The 14,032-nt window shown below is 38.7% G+C and overlaps 1 protein-coding gene across 1 annotated transcript in view; it reads left to right on the top strand.

Annotated features, from left to right (window-relative positions):
• AGPAT5 (1-acylglycerol-3-phosphate O-acyltransferase 5) overlaps positions 1 to 13,361 on the top strand; it is a 55,485-nt gene extending 42,124 nt beyond the window's left edge. Inside the window, exons 7-8 of the mRNA XM_053974252.1 lie at positions 9,001 to 9,124; positions 10,833 to 13,361. Of these exons, the coding sequence (XP_053830227.1) occupies positions 9,001 to 9,124; positions 10,833 to 11,058 (350 nt within the window). The 3' untranslated portion in view covers positions 11,059 to 13,361. The remainder of the gene's footprint in view (positions 1 to 9,000; positions 9,125 to 10,832) is intronic.
• Positions 13,362 to 14,032: the final 671 nt, after the last annotated feature.

Below are 14,032 nucleotides of genomic sequence, written 5' to 3'. Positions count from 1 at the left end.
GGAATTCCTGTAGCTCAGTTTCTTGTCTCCACCATCAGCCAATCTTGGATGCCTAAGGAAGAATGCAAGATTCAGGCGACCCTAAATGTGTCTAACTTTTCCCAAATCACAGACACCTGTGGGCACTGTAGCTGTGTGCTCACACCCCCTTGGTGGGGGTAAGGACCCTCTGCAACTCCTTCTGAGCCCCAGTCATGCGTTCCTCTGATTGTAAACCAGATTATTGTGTATCTCAGTTATTCCCAAGCAGCTCTTACTGAAGGTAAGCATCTGTAGTGCATCCTAGTGTAGCTTCCCTTTGGGAATCTGTGATTTGAAAACAAATGGTCATCAGGAAACCTCTGGTACACAAGAGGCTCTTGAAAGTATTTACACTGGAGATTCATAAAATTACCCTGCACCCTGGACCTCATGTACATGTGAGAGGAAGCATTCCACTCCCCAAGCAGCCATTTATTTACAAAGACTCAAGGAACTCCTGATCTTTATGCAAAAGTGTATCTAAACCCTGAGGATAACAAAAACAACTTTAACTTCTTCACACCATCAGGTTTGGCCAAAATATGTTGCTCTTCAAGAGTCTGTGTTTATTTTTGGGTTTTTATGCATAACAGTCCTTTTCTTCTACTCCGTGGTGCTGTTCTCTGTTTATCAAAACAGACTGTCTGAAAGAAAGGCAAAAACATCAATGCTAGCAGTACTGGCATAGTTCCTAACAGATCCTGGTTTTTTGCTATAGAGAACATAGTTTTGAACTGGTGTTCTCCTGGTCCACTCCTTGTATTTTTTGTTGCCATTTTTTCTTATTTGCATAGTTTGAATTTTTTTTTCACTTCTGAAACTTTAAAAATGTTCCAGGGAAGACACAGATATCTCCTGAATTTGCTCATTTTTAGTTACCAGTGGTGGGATACCCTTTAGAGGTAATCCACAGACCTAAACTGATCCAGGTTCTGTTCTTGGCAGCCTATTGATCAAAACTGTTATGCTTTTGTAGGAAACATCCTGCTAACTTGGCCAACATACAATATTCACATATTGTTACAGAGTAGTACAAAGGCCAGACTGCATCTGTTCGAATAACAGATTAAAGCCACAAAGATTGTTTCAGTGAGCTATAATGTGCAAGTACTGTGGGCCTTCATCAGAGACCATCTTGGAAGAGCAAGCCACCTTACAATGACACTATGCTGCTTTCCATTGCTAATATAAGTATAGCAAACTATAGATACCATTTTCTAAGATTCTTTAGATCTCAGCATCTTCAGGAAGATACAGGCAAGTGATTATTTACCCTTGATTTTGCAAGATTTGTGGAGCTGTAGTTCTTATCTGCCATCTTCAGGATGTTTTTTTAATGTGTGTATATATTTTTTTTTCTTTTTTTTTAAGCTATCATGTCCTTCATTCTGCTTCCCTTCTCCAAACTGAAAATTTGGCCTTTTTCATGTCTTCTTTTTTGTAATGGAGGTACTTTTCCTCCTTAAATATTTTAGTTGGTCTTTTCTGTGGCCTTCTCTGAGTCCACTACATCCTCCTTCAGATGCAGAGACCAGAATACACACAGTATTTAAAATGTGGATTCATAATCTTTGTCTACATGTAGTGTGACTCTCTTTGCCTTGTTCTTGATGTCCTTCCTCAAGCTGCCCAGTATTTGGGGGATTTGAGGCTGCTGCTGAGAGGATGGTTTTAGGGAAGGGTCAGATTGTAACCACCAGTTCTAAGCATCATGTAATCAGGGTTTCAGTTATTTTTTTCCCCATGTTTGTTTACATTGAAACTTGGCTGCCACATTTTTGCCCTGTTTGTTCAGCTTTGAGGGCTTTTTGAAGTTCAGCCAACATTTGACTACCCAAAAGAGCTCAGGGTCTTCTGAAAGAGATGTGAAAAACTGGAGCATTCACAGTTTGCTCCCTTCTTCAACTCATCAGTCATGAGACAGAGTAAAACCAGTCCTGGCATCGATCCTTGGAAGACCCCAGTGGCCAAGACTTTTCCATCCCTAAGGCCTTCCATTTGTATCCTCTCCTTTAAGCAGCTTTTGGTCTTTAAAACATCATCTCCTCTAATCCTGCAGCAGCTTAATTTTAATAGTCTTCAGTGTGGAACCCTGTCAGAGGCTTTATGAAAATTCAAAAATATCATGTCCAGTGAATCCCCTTTATCCACCTGGTCCTTGACACTGTTGTAGAAATCCAGCAAGTTGATGGGACAGGATTTCCCTTTACAGCATCCACACCAAATCTTTTTCAGCAGACTGGGATTATCTGTGTGCTCAGTGATTTTTTTACAGACCTGTTATCTTACCCAGTGATGTAAGACTCTGGTCTGTATTTCTGTATTTCCCAGCATCATCTCTAAAGTCCTCATTTGTAGAAGGGAAACTCCCCATTTTTCTGGCACAATGGCTGTTTGTGATGATAGGTTACACATCTTTATTTTTTAATTCCACATTTGAGAGCTTCTGGATGAATGCTGTCTGGTCTTGGTGACTTCCTGACATCTGACTTGTTTATTTTTATTTAGTCTAATATTTTCTGTCTGTTTACTTATTGATCTAATTCCTTTGAATGATCTGGTACAAAGAATGCAGTGGGTGTAGGAATCAAACATTTTCAACAAGAAAGAATGACATAAGCAGATATATGCGCTTCTCTTGCGTGGGCTTACACTTGACCATGAGCACTGCTCTTCACACTTTTGTCATCCAGCAATCCTACTAGTGGCTTATCAAGTTTACTTCTTTTAATATACTGAAAAAAGTTAAAATAAAGCACCCTTTCAATTTTTAAAGTTAATTTTTACTCCTCTTAAGTTCATGTTTACATTTGGCATGAGCAGTTTTGTGGTTTTTCCTTATTTGGATGAACTTTCCATTCCTCAAAGAGGAGAAAAAGGTAGGAGTATCATGGTAGCTTCCTTGATTTTCCCATTAAAGTCATACAGCTGTTTTTCAGACCTACACAAACTTTTCCTTTTGGAGTGTTACACATGTTTTATGCGAGCTTCTATTACAAGTTTTTCTGGGGTTTGGTATTTGGTGATTTTTTTAATAGCTTCTAGGTTGCCTTCTTTTGGACTGTATATTTTAGGGTGTTTTGACACTTTGCCTTCCCTCCCATTGTGTACTTCCTTTAATTCATAGAATCATTAAAGTTGGAAAAAACTTCTAAGATTATTAAGTTCAAACTTCAACCAAACACCACCCACACCCACTAAACCTTATCACAAAGTGCCACATCTGCTTATTTTTTGAACACTTCCAGGAATTACAACTTCACCACTTCCCTGGGCAAGCCTGTTCCAATGCATGACCACTCTTTCAGTGAAGAAGGTTTTCCTAATATCCATCCAGCCTGAACTTCCTGTGTTGTGGCTTGAGGCCATTTCCCTTGTCCTGTTACTAGTTGCCTGGGAGAAGAGGCCAACCCCAAAGAATTCTGCATTTCTGTGCTGGATTCTTTCTCTACAGCCCTGAAATTAATTGTACTGTGGTTGCAGAGCAAGACCACACCAGGAACAGCATCTTTTCTTGTGGGTTTTCTTACTTACTAGTTCTTTCAGGAAATATATTTTTTCCTACTCTGATGTTTTTGTCCAGTTGGTTGGGTTGTCTTGGTTTGGGTTTATTTGGGATTTTTCCCCCTGCTTATCTGCTGAGGTATCAATGCAGTTCAATAAAGGTAGCTGGAATCTCACACTCCTGCTGTCATTCCAGAACTTGCAGGTCTCAGTCTGGTTTCACAGTTTCTGGTCACTATTATTAAGCTTACTTGGAAGTAATTTTTTATTTATTGTATATATATTCTAGTAGAATCTGGATTTTCCATCCACAAGGACTTTATTGTGCTTTTGTCCCCTTATAATATAAAATATAATATATTATACTTTATATAGTCTTTCATGCACAGCACCCTACCCTCACTTGTACATCCTTTTCTGTCATTCCTGGTAGTCTGATTACATTGCCCACTCCTGCAAGCCCACCAGGATGTCTGTGTTACAGGAAGGAGGGATCTCTAGGTGCCAATAATTCTTGTAATGTCTTCAGATTTAGGCTACTCATGTTCGTACAGAGGTACTTCTGAATCTTGCCCTCCACAATGAATGGCTACATCCACCTCATGTTACATCCATCTGAACAAGTTGCTTTTTCTGACTTTCAGTCTTCCTCAACTGCCAGTTGAAGCAGTCTCTGATTTATCAGTTTTCGTGACCAGCATCTTGGCCTAATAATGATCCAGGTGCATCCCATTTCTCACTTCAAAACATCCCTCATCTCCTGAGCTGTATGCTCCTTACACTGTGCCCCATGTGCATGCATGGGGGCACTGATCTCTGTGTGCATATAAGTCCTTGCACAAGGTCCTTGCAGCATTCCTGAGAACTCTATTCCTCAAGTGCAGGCTTGTTTCCTGGCCGTGAGCTTCAGTCTGGGCTGCACAGCATCCCCTCCACGCTTCCCTACATCCGCAGTACTCGCAGGTACTGGTGCTGCTCCTCCACTGCTGCCTGGGGCAACTCCTGCGACCAACCTCTGCTGGCCCAGGATGTTTGCTTTCCTGTCTAGTGCTGCTTTGCTCTACTGCTGTTTTATTTTGTTAGAGCAAGTCGTGAAATAGTTTCCTGTCAGCTCAGCTTGGGATGATGGAAAGCATGAAGCTGAGAAACAACACAGCACTTAAATTTATGTTTGTTTTGCTGTTTGATTGTTAATTTGGTGTACAAAGTAAATGGAAGTGGAGAGATGGGATTTCTTTCTTTGAAGAGGACATCGTTTACAAACTGCTTTGGTAGCTGAACGCTGAAGTCCAGACTAACGCAAGTTTAAGAAGTGGAGAAAGAATCTACAGTTCAGAGGAATGTCTCTGCTATCAGGGTTTTGCCTGTAAAACTATACAAACCACAACACACCGTGTTCTTTACTGAAGAGATGTATTTTTACACATTTGAAATGCTAGTTATTTGGAATAAATACACATTATTCAGATTTCACTTCCCTGTGATCTCACTATCAGTTTATCACAAACATTACTGAAATCTGTTAAAACAGGAGATATCTGGGGGCTCTCTAAGTGGACACAACTAAGTCAGGCCTCAGTTTGTCCGTTCTTAATTTTGAAGGACTTTGGAAACAATTACATTGCAGTAGAAGAGCCAGTGAAGGAGGCTGAAATCTGAGCTGCTTTATTGCTGTCATATTTAAAGTGCATATAAAAATAGACTTCATTAGTAATTGAAAACTGGAATATCTGTTCAAGTGTAACACTGCTGTCACAGCTTTCTTTAGGGACAAGGCAAATAATTTGGTGTGGTGGAATGAATTTATGTGGTTCATAAGGGGAAGGTAGCCTGAGGCCAGTTGTTTGTCCCTTCTCATTTACAGATATGTCGGTGTTTCGGAGCTTGCTCCTCCCTCAGTTTCCCTGGTAATGCTGGTAATTCCAAAGAGAATTAATTGACTTTTGAAGGTGAGGAGTTGAGAACTGGTAGAATTTTGCGGGAGCCCCAAATATTGGTTTGCAATTAAAAATTCTATGGATTCAATTCCTTTCCTGGAGTCTTTTGCACCTCATTTGATAATCCCAGTGCTGCAGTGATTCCCCCTCCAGAAGTCCTGTGTTTAGTGTGAATCCTGTCCCACTGAAGGAGGGATACAGTGTCACAGCTCAATAACAAAAAACGCTTAATCCACTTTATTTTAATTTTCAATTCCTTCCTTCTGCTGTGCTTGGTCACTAGAAGCATTATAAACATTCTGTGCTTGTATCTGTTATTTAGCCAGATAGAAAGTTTTATTAGGAAATTATGTCCCACATGAAAGTCTGTCCATTTGGCTCCCCCACAAGTTGTTAGTGTTCATTTAACCCAAATTGTAGAGGGTTCCTGACTAATGCTATCCCCAACATGATGTTTGCTTGTAATGCATGATTTGCATTTCTGTTTTGTCTCTTGAAGGAAAGTTCAGACTTGCTTGTTCCTGCTGTTAATTATAACAAATTCTGGCAAGTTTAGGAATCTGAAAAGCCTGTCAGATGTTGGCCTTAAGGGCTAGTGTCCCTGAAGTTGGATGTAATTTGTGCATAATAAATTGCTTCAATAAGATTTTGTTTCTTAGCTTAATTACATAAGTCTTTTGGGAGTTAAGCTAATGTGAAATTAAGGGTCATGGGACCACCACAAGCCTTTGGAGGTTATGGTGATAAAATCCAGCTGTTTCTTCTCACAATCAACCTCCAATATGTTGTCCTTATCCATACGGGGTTCTTACGTGATTGCTGTAACTCTGTAGACTGGGGAAGGAAAGTTTGGTTAGTTGCATTAAACACTGACATGAATTGGATAATTAAATACTAGTCAGATTACCTGCCTTGGCTGACTGCATGCATTACAGATTCATCTGCTGATGTCCTGAATACCCAGGCTTTGGATAAAAGGGCTTCGAATCAATGTGTGGGAATCATGACCTTCCCCAGGGTAGCACCTGAAGTAGCAGATCATATAGCCCTGAGTGAGGCTGAACTAGGTCAAACTCAAAAGGGAGGGTGAGGTTGTTGGAAAAAGCAGTGGGATTCACAAAGGTGGCAAATAATGGCAAAGTTTAGGACCTTCACATATGGGGATTCAATTTAGAGTGTTTGAAGAAGACCAGGGTGGGAAGTGGTAAGAATCAGCTTGCTTGGAACTTGGGCCTAAGGTGGAAAGCCAGGAGCAACACTCAGGTATTCAAGGAGGGGATTTTGTTGTCTAAGTAGAATTGTAGAATTGCTACACTTCAGCTTTGGTGGGGGAAGGTGTTTCTTTTTAAATACTTATGTCTTGAGTTTTGATTGGTTTATCGTTTTCCTTAATAATTTATAACTGAGTTATAAGTAAAAACAGTAAGAACTTATTTGTTCCTATGCAGAACAGCCCATGTGCTATGAAGCAAAGGAAACACTATACAATGCACAAAATGTTTTAAGTATCTTTTAAAGCTGGATCTTCAGCTCTAATTGAATATGCATACCATAGATGCTTTTTATAGGAGCCTAGTGCAGAAAAAGACCAGATCATCTGGCTTCCAGGCATTTGTTTTCTAGATACAGTTTTGCATATTGTTAGAATGTTCCACTTAATAGGTAATGCCACTCAAAAGAGGATTTGTGCATCATGAACATTATAAGCATTTAAGACATGGATAATACAATACATCTGTCATTTTAAGATATTAATAGAACACTTTTAGGTGCTCATATAGTCACTGACCTTCATGAAGTGGCCTGGATAGTATCCTTAGAGAAACAGCCCTGCAAAATCCTTTCTTCACATTAAATCAAAAGAAAAAAATTTCTTTTAGATAACATCTATTTCATTGTGGTTAGTAAAAGCATTGCACATAACTCTGAAGAAAATGTCTACATGTACCATCATTCTGGACTCCGAGTCCTTAACTTGCCATCTTACATACTTAACTGCCATGTAATAGCTAGGAGAAGGTTCTACCAGAAACCTCTTGGCAACAGCTGTGTTTGCTGCTCCATGGCCAGGGGATGGACTGGTGCCTGGATGGAGCCATCATCCAGCTCTCCAGCTGATGGTGTGGGGCCATGTTTCTCTCTTTACACTGTGGTTCACTGAAGGGCTCTGTGCACTATGTCTGGACAGAACCACACACAGCACCTTAGATTTCTGCATCCAAGCACCTCAAGACCTTAGGGATCACTTTATCTCTTCTCCTTCCCTCCCCCTCTGCAAGCACACACACACATTTGCATGAACAAGCTTTTAAAATTCCTTAAGGCAATTTCTAGTATGTGATAAGGACTGTTTTTACAGCTAAGTCCTTACAAATCAATAATCCTGTAAAGATGAAAAACAAATGGGGGATATCTGCTTTGGCAGACAACAGTAAAGATGTACATGCTGTAACAATTTATTTGCACATTCATTCCTTCAGATACCCCTTACAGTTACGGGTCAAAGTCTTCTGTGCATCTGCACTGCTGTCCGAAAAATGTCAACAACCTAAAGGGACCACCCAGTCTGTGTTACATTTGTTGCCTGTATCTATTGTAGGAAGGCACTTCAGGTCCCTTTTCAAAATAGCATGACTATCCAAATTTCTGAGGACTTCTATCCTCACATCATGCAAATCTCTGTCCAGGGATACTATGGTTACTGCCATACCCCTTGCTACTGATAAATGCAAATGGTTACCAATACACACTGCACAGGATTTCACACTTACACCATTCAATACATTACAGTAATCATGCGCAGTATTCTTACCACTTGTTAGTTGTAAGAAATCCCACAGTGCCATTTGAGTAATGGAGTTTTGTTTGTCCTTAATGCTTGCTTGGTAAGCTTGTCTAGGGACAAATTGAGGAAATAGTGGGGGGCAGGGGTGAGGCGGTTTGCAGTAGGGCTGTCTCAAGCTCTGTGAGACAGAAGAAAAACGAAGGGATACAAAATGAAAAGCAGCATTTTGTTCTGAGTCTTTTTCCCTATTACACTTTTTAATTATAGGTTATTGCTTAAACTGAAGCATACTTTCTCCTGGAGATGCTTTGGAAAATCAATATAATTCCAATTTTGTCATCCAGCAGCAAACAAAATTTCGATTTTAAAAAGGACAAGCAAGGAGGATTACTAATTTTAAACAAAATTTCAGGATGGATAACTTTATGACATCAAAGTTACTTCATCCAACACTATTGAGTGAGTAAATTGCTTCTGAGGTAGAGGGTAATATTTTCAAGCACAGCCTTTTACAGTTAGCAAGGTGCAGTTTTGGACAGTTCTTCCATGTTGTACATGATAGTGGTCCACCATTTCAAGTGTGTAGGCCAGATGGTTTCTAAGTTCAGTAAAGTGCTCAGGATCCGAACATAAGGAGGGAATGTTTCTGAGCACTGAAGTTAGGCTTCCAAGGCACTTACAGTCAGATTTTTTTGGTGTATTCATAACTCAGTGTTTTTGTAACTCAATCTCGTTGTTCTGCTCTCTTCTTAGAGTTTCTTTGTAAGGAATGCCCAAGAGTTCATATTTTCATTGACCGAATTGATCTGAAGGACATTCCAGAAGAGCAGATGTATATGAGAAGGTGGCTTCATGAACGTTTTGAAATAAAGGATAAGTGAGTAGAAATATGTAGAACCTTCTGTTTCAAGAGTCTGTCTTATTGCTTTTATATTAATAAATATACCCAGGATTTCTGTGTTACGAGTAGTGCCCGCTGTAGGGCTCTCTGAAGAGGAGTGATGTTGGTACTCCTATTAATATAATATAATACAATATAATATAACCTTGAGGTTAAACCTTTTGCTCAGGAGGTTCCTGAGCAAAAACCCGAGGGATTCCTCGGGTTTTGACCTTCTTTAGTTTGAAGAAGTGTGAGTCCATATTCCAGGCAAGATTCATTCATCTGAATACTCTCCATTCATCTTCTTGTAGTAAAGTCCTGTGCAGGAATGTAAGATGCCTGTGGTAGGCAAGCAAGAAAAAGCAGTGTGATTCTGCCCTTGTAATCAGTGTTAAGTTGGAGTGATAGAAGGGCAGATTTTGATCTAATCTCTTCTGCCAAAATTGTTTACAAATCTTTCATCCAGACAGCGACTGGATAAAAACACAGTTAACCTCAAAATTCCTACCTTCACTGGGGAAACAAGGTGAAGTGGAGGTTTCATTTGTCCATTTTTGAATTGTGGCAGAAGTAAAGTGTCTGGCTTCCTCCAGCATCTCCAGATAAGGTCACTAGTGATTATATGTAGCAGATCCTGGAGGGACCTTGTTCTCCAGAAGGACTTTGTGCCTAAATGTAAGATTTAAGTATTGTTTGTGAGATGATTGTTTAATTTGCCAGATCTGAAGTCCTGCTTAAGGGAGCTGAATCTGTTTACTTTCTAAGTCCTTGAATACTTTGAGTGAGACAGAAATTGTCCAGGTTCTTCAGTTCTGTTGTGCTTTAATATTGTTCTGTCAGTCTCACACTCCATGGAAGTAAAAAATGTATTCATTTCTCCTGAAAACTTTGAATTCATGTAGAAGTTAACATGACTATCTGTAAACATGGCACTGTTACTAAAGTGTCTTAGACATTTAGAATCACTACTTTTGAAAAATATAAAGTCTGAATTTAATTTAAATAGGTAAGGAGCTGATACATAAAAAAAAAAGGCTGCCCAGTGTTTGTCCCTTTAGTTATCTAGTGAAAGTGAATAAAACTGAATCATCCATGTGTCATTGTAAGCTACTGTTCACTGGAACATCTTGCCTGGGACTGAAGAAGTCTGTCTGACATATTTAGAGATAGTTAAAACAAAACCTCAGAATTTCCAGACACATTTATTACTGTTTTGAAAAACTGGGAGGAAAAAAGTTACTATTAAGCCAGTGATGTAGTATTTTACTCTTGCATGTTTAGCTTCCAAGATATTCAATATATTTGGTGTCCTTGATATTTATTAATTTATTTTATGAAGATACTTCTTCCTCCTCCTTTGGTGCTCAGTGTATTGTTTTGTCATGCAATATTGTACAGTGCTCTGTGCTTATCTGCTAAATGCTGAATAAAATCAATTCTTGTCAACTTTTATATTCACTGTTGCAGTTGGTCCACAAGGAAAATATGGCCTTAATGCTTACAAGGATTCAGGCTGAGTATTTTGACATGCATCATATTTGTAAAGTGTACTCATTGTTTGAACGTGTTACAGAGGAGCTGCTACGTATTATGAGATCATTTACTAAAAATGTTTGCTTAGAAGCAGTTACTGGATGAAAGTAAGTTTGCTTAAAATGTCTTACTGTCTGACTTTGACCATCTCCTTTTTCTCTGCTTATAGGTTACTAATAGAATTTTATGATGCAAAGGATTCTAAAAGAAGAAATAAGTTCCCTGGGAAAAGTGTTCATTCCAAACTAAGCCTCAAGAAAACTTTGCCATCTTTGCTGTTTTTAGGTGGCCTGACTGCTAGTATGCTTCTGACAGAATCTGGAAGGAAACTATATGTAAAAACATGGATATATGGAACTTTAATTGGCTGCCTGTGGGTTAGCATTAAACCATAAGCAGATGTTAATCTCCAATCAGTGAAATGTGCAGTCTTTTCTTGCACATTGCACCAAATTTTTTCCTGACTTTATAGAAAAAAAGTGTAAATAAAGCCTTATTGATCAAATATTGGAAATAATAGATTTTGTGACTTAAGCCTCTGTGTGGTTGGTCTGGGGAAAATAAATATAGATTTTCAAATTTGCTACTGATTTTTGCTGGAATAATGACAGATAAACCAAGTCATATGATAAATTGCTTTCCCCATGAACTAACATCTATCTCTTTCTGCAGATTTGAAGAAGTATGAGTTATACATAAGGGTGTCTTATGTGGACCTGTGAATGTATTTACAGAGATTAATTTAGGGTATATATTTATTCTTCTGATATTCATGTTGAATTTTTGTTACTCTTTGGTGCATTACAGCAGCTCAGTTGCATCTATCCCAGCTGTATCGCAACTAAATTCAAAACTTTGCTTTTTTTTTAAATTTTGCTCCTCAGTTTTCACTAAATACTGTGTTCTTTAAAAGGGTCTGTGTAAGCTGGCAAATCATGAGATGTTACCAGAAGCAGAATAAAATGTTCCTGAGAACTATTGTTCATGGGGAAGAAGCTCTGTTTATCTAGTGCATGATTTTTTATTATATTGCAGTATTAGGTGATTATTTTACATATGCAAAACATTAAATTGTACCGAGGAAACAGCTTATTTTGCGCATCTCACATTTGTGCATAAAAGGAATGTGTGCAGTGTAAGGAAATGTGAAGTCTTTGTTTCTGTCCAGAACCCCTGTAGCCTCCCTTGTCTGCATTACCCCTCACACCACGAGTGTTCAGCTGAGCTCACACTCCTCCATGTGTACGTGCCATAAGCAGAAGTTTCCTGTTACCTCACGATTTTCTGGAAGCAAACCTTGTTGTTTGAGAAGTGCACAGAATCACTGTAATGAGGAACCTTCAGGTGTTCCTGGGAAATCTGGAGCATGTGCCTTTCCCACTAACCTGATTTAGCCTGGTGTTTCATAGGCTGGCAGTCATCTCTATGCTGTAGTATCCCACTAGATTCTGAGTCATTCTAGGCCATGCAGACTGCACTTAGGCTAAAGTTATGGGGTTGATGTATATGGTTTGCACAGTAGATAATAGTCAATGAAATGCATATCCTATCAGTATTTCACCTGCTTGAAAATATACTATAAAAAGCAAAATCAACAAACCCTATGAAAGTCTGTGATTCCCAAGGCTGGTATCTTTGTTGGGGAAAGCCATTTCCTGATTCAAGGGAACAGTCTATATGTACAGCAATGGAGTAGGAAAGAAGATGTATTTTATCTTCTTCCATTAGGGAATTGGACTCCCTGTATCAAAATTTAAAAACTAGAGAATATTTTTATATCACACTTGCAAGCTTTAAATGTGCATCTCTTTCTAGCTTCAGTACGATTTGTCTTGCTTTAGGGTCCATTGTGAGTTAAACATCTCTTAAAATTATATCTCAGTTTTTCAGATTCCACCATTGCCAGTTAATTAAAGGTTTTACCTTGTGGGGTTGTTTTTGGTTTTGTTTTTTTTTTTTCAACAGAGTGTTACAGAGGAATTACAATTCCACCTTAAAATCATTCAGTACAACTTTCAGTTTGCAGTTCTGTGTCCTTCCATAATGGATTTTGTCACTGGAGTTATTTATATCGGTGATTGATTCAGGATATGTTGATGAACCATTTTAAAAACAATGTCTGGGAACAATGTTGAAAAACAGTATTGTTACGAGGCTGTGAAACAAAAAAAAAAAAAAAAGCCATTTTATGTAACAGTCAAATGTGCTTACATGTAGCTCTTCCTATTCTCAGCTGACTGTTACAAGTGGGTATAACGGGAAGGCAACGTTCCTATGTTGGTGTGAGTTTTTTCAGTCATGGAATGAAATTTTATTCTGACACGGCTAAATTTCTTTGTAACAGCTAAGAATAACATTTAATTATACATCAAAAATAAATGCAAAATGCTTAATTCATTTGTAGGAAAATAACTGCTATTTTGGAGAGCCTAATTACATGAAATATTGGATCTCTCTTGCTGCTTAAGTACCAGGAATATAATTGACACAGTGCAGCAAACAAACACAATGTTTATTTTGAACCTTATTCTCTATGTTAATATTTTTTTTTCTTGCCATTAATTTATAAAGTTTTGAAACTGTAATTTGCTGATGTATTTGGCATTGGGAGTATCACATGCTATTTCTAAATATGCACTGATATTAACTTGAAATATTTCTTCATTAAAATAAGAAGAGCCAATGCTCATTCAACTTTTCTGTCCTGTCTGCTTGTTCAATTTTTTCTGCACTTTCATGTTTATAATTTGGAGCTGTTCAAACAAAGGCTGCAAATGTGGTTTTAAGTCCCCTATGGAAGGACTTGTGTGAGAAGCAGTCAACTGAAGGAAAACAATTTTGTCTTTTTTTCTCATGCAGCCAGAAATGTGTTGGAATTGATCTGTGCTTGTTCCAATGCAACACACCACCAGATCAGTCGAATGGCAATGACTTTTCGCCCTTGAGCACCTGCACCATTTGCTGCTCATTAATGATGTTCATTAGTGTGTAGGACCGTGCTTCTGCCCAGGAATTGGCCTCAGTGGCAATAGGCCTTGGCCTGACAGCACTGGCAGACCCAGGAGCAGGGAAGAAGTACTGCAAACAAATACCTGAAGCATGTTTTGGTAGCAATGCCACCAAAGTTGTAGTGATGTGTTAAATCTCAGAAGGACCTTTATGTTCAAAAACTGCCTTTGCCAGCTGTATCAGTGCCTCTGGTAAGAGCTGTTTCCCTCCCACAGTTACCACTCTTGTTCATATGCACAAGCTGTGTGTAAAACTTGCAAGACCACTAAATGCTAGTTCTACAATGACATCTTTGTGTTTACTTTGGGGGAAGGAATTCAGCTAAGCAAGCATTAACTTACTTGATGGAGAACACAAAAA

The sequence above is a fragment of the Vidua macroura genome, chromosome 3 (assembly GCF_024509145.1).
Source record: "Vidua macroura isolate BioBank_ID:100142 chromosome 3, ASM2450914v1, whole genome shotgun sequence".
Taxonomy (NCBI): domain Eukaryota; kingdom Metazoa; phylum Chordata; class Aves; order Passeriformes; family Viduidae; genus Vidua; species Vidua macroura.
This window is presented reverse-complemented; position numbering and strand designations above follow the sequence as displayed.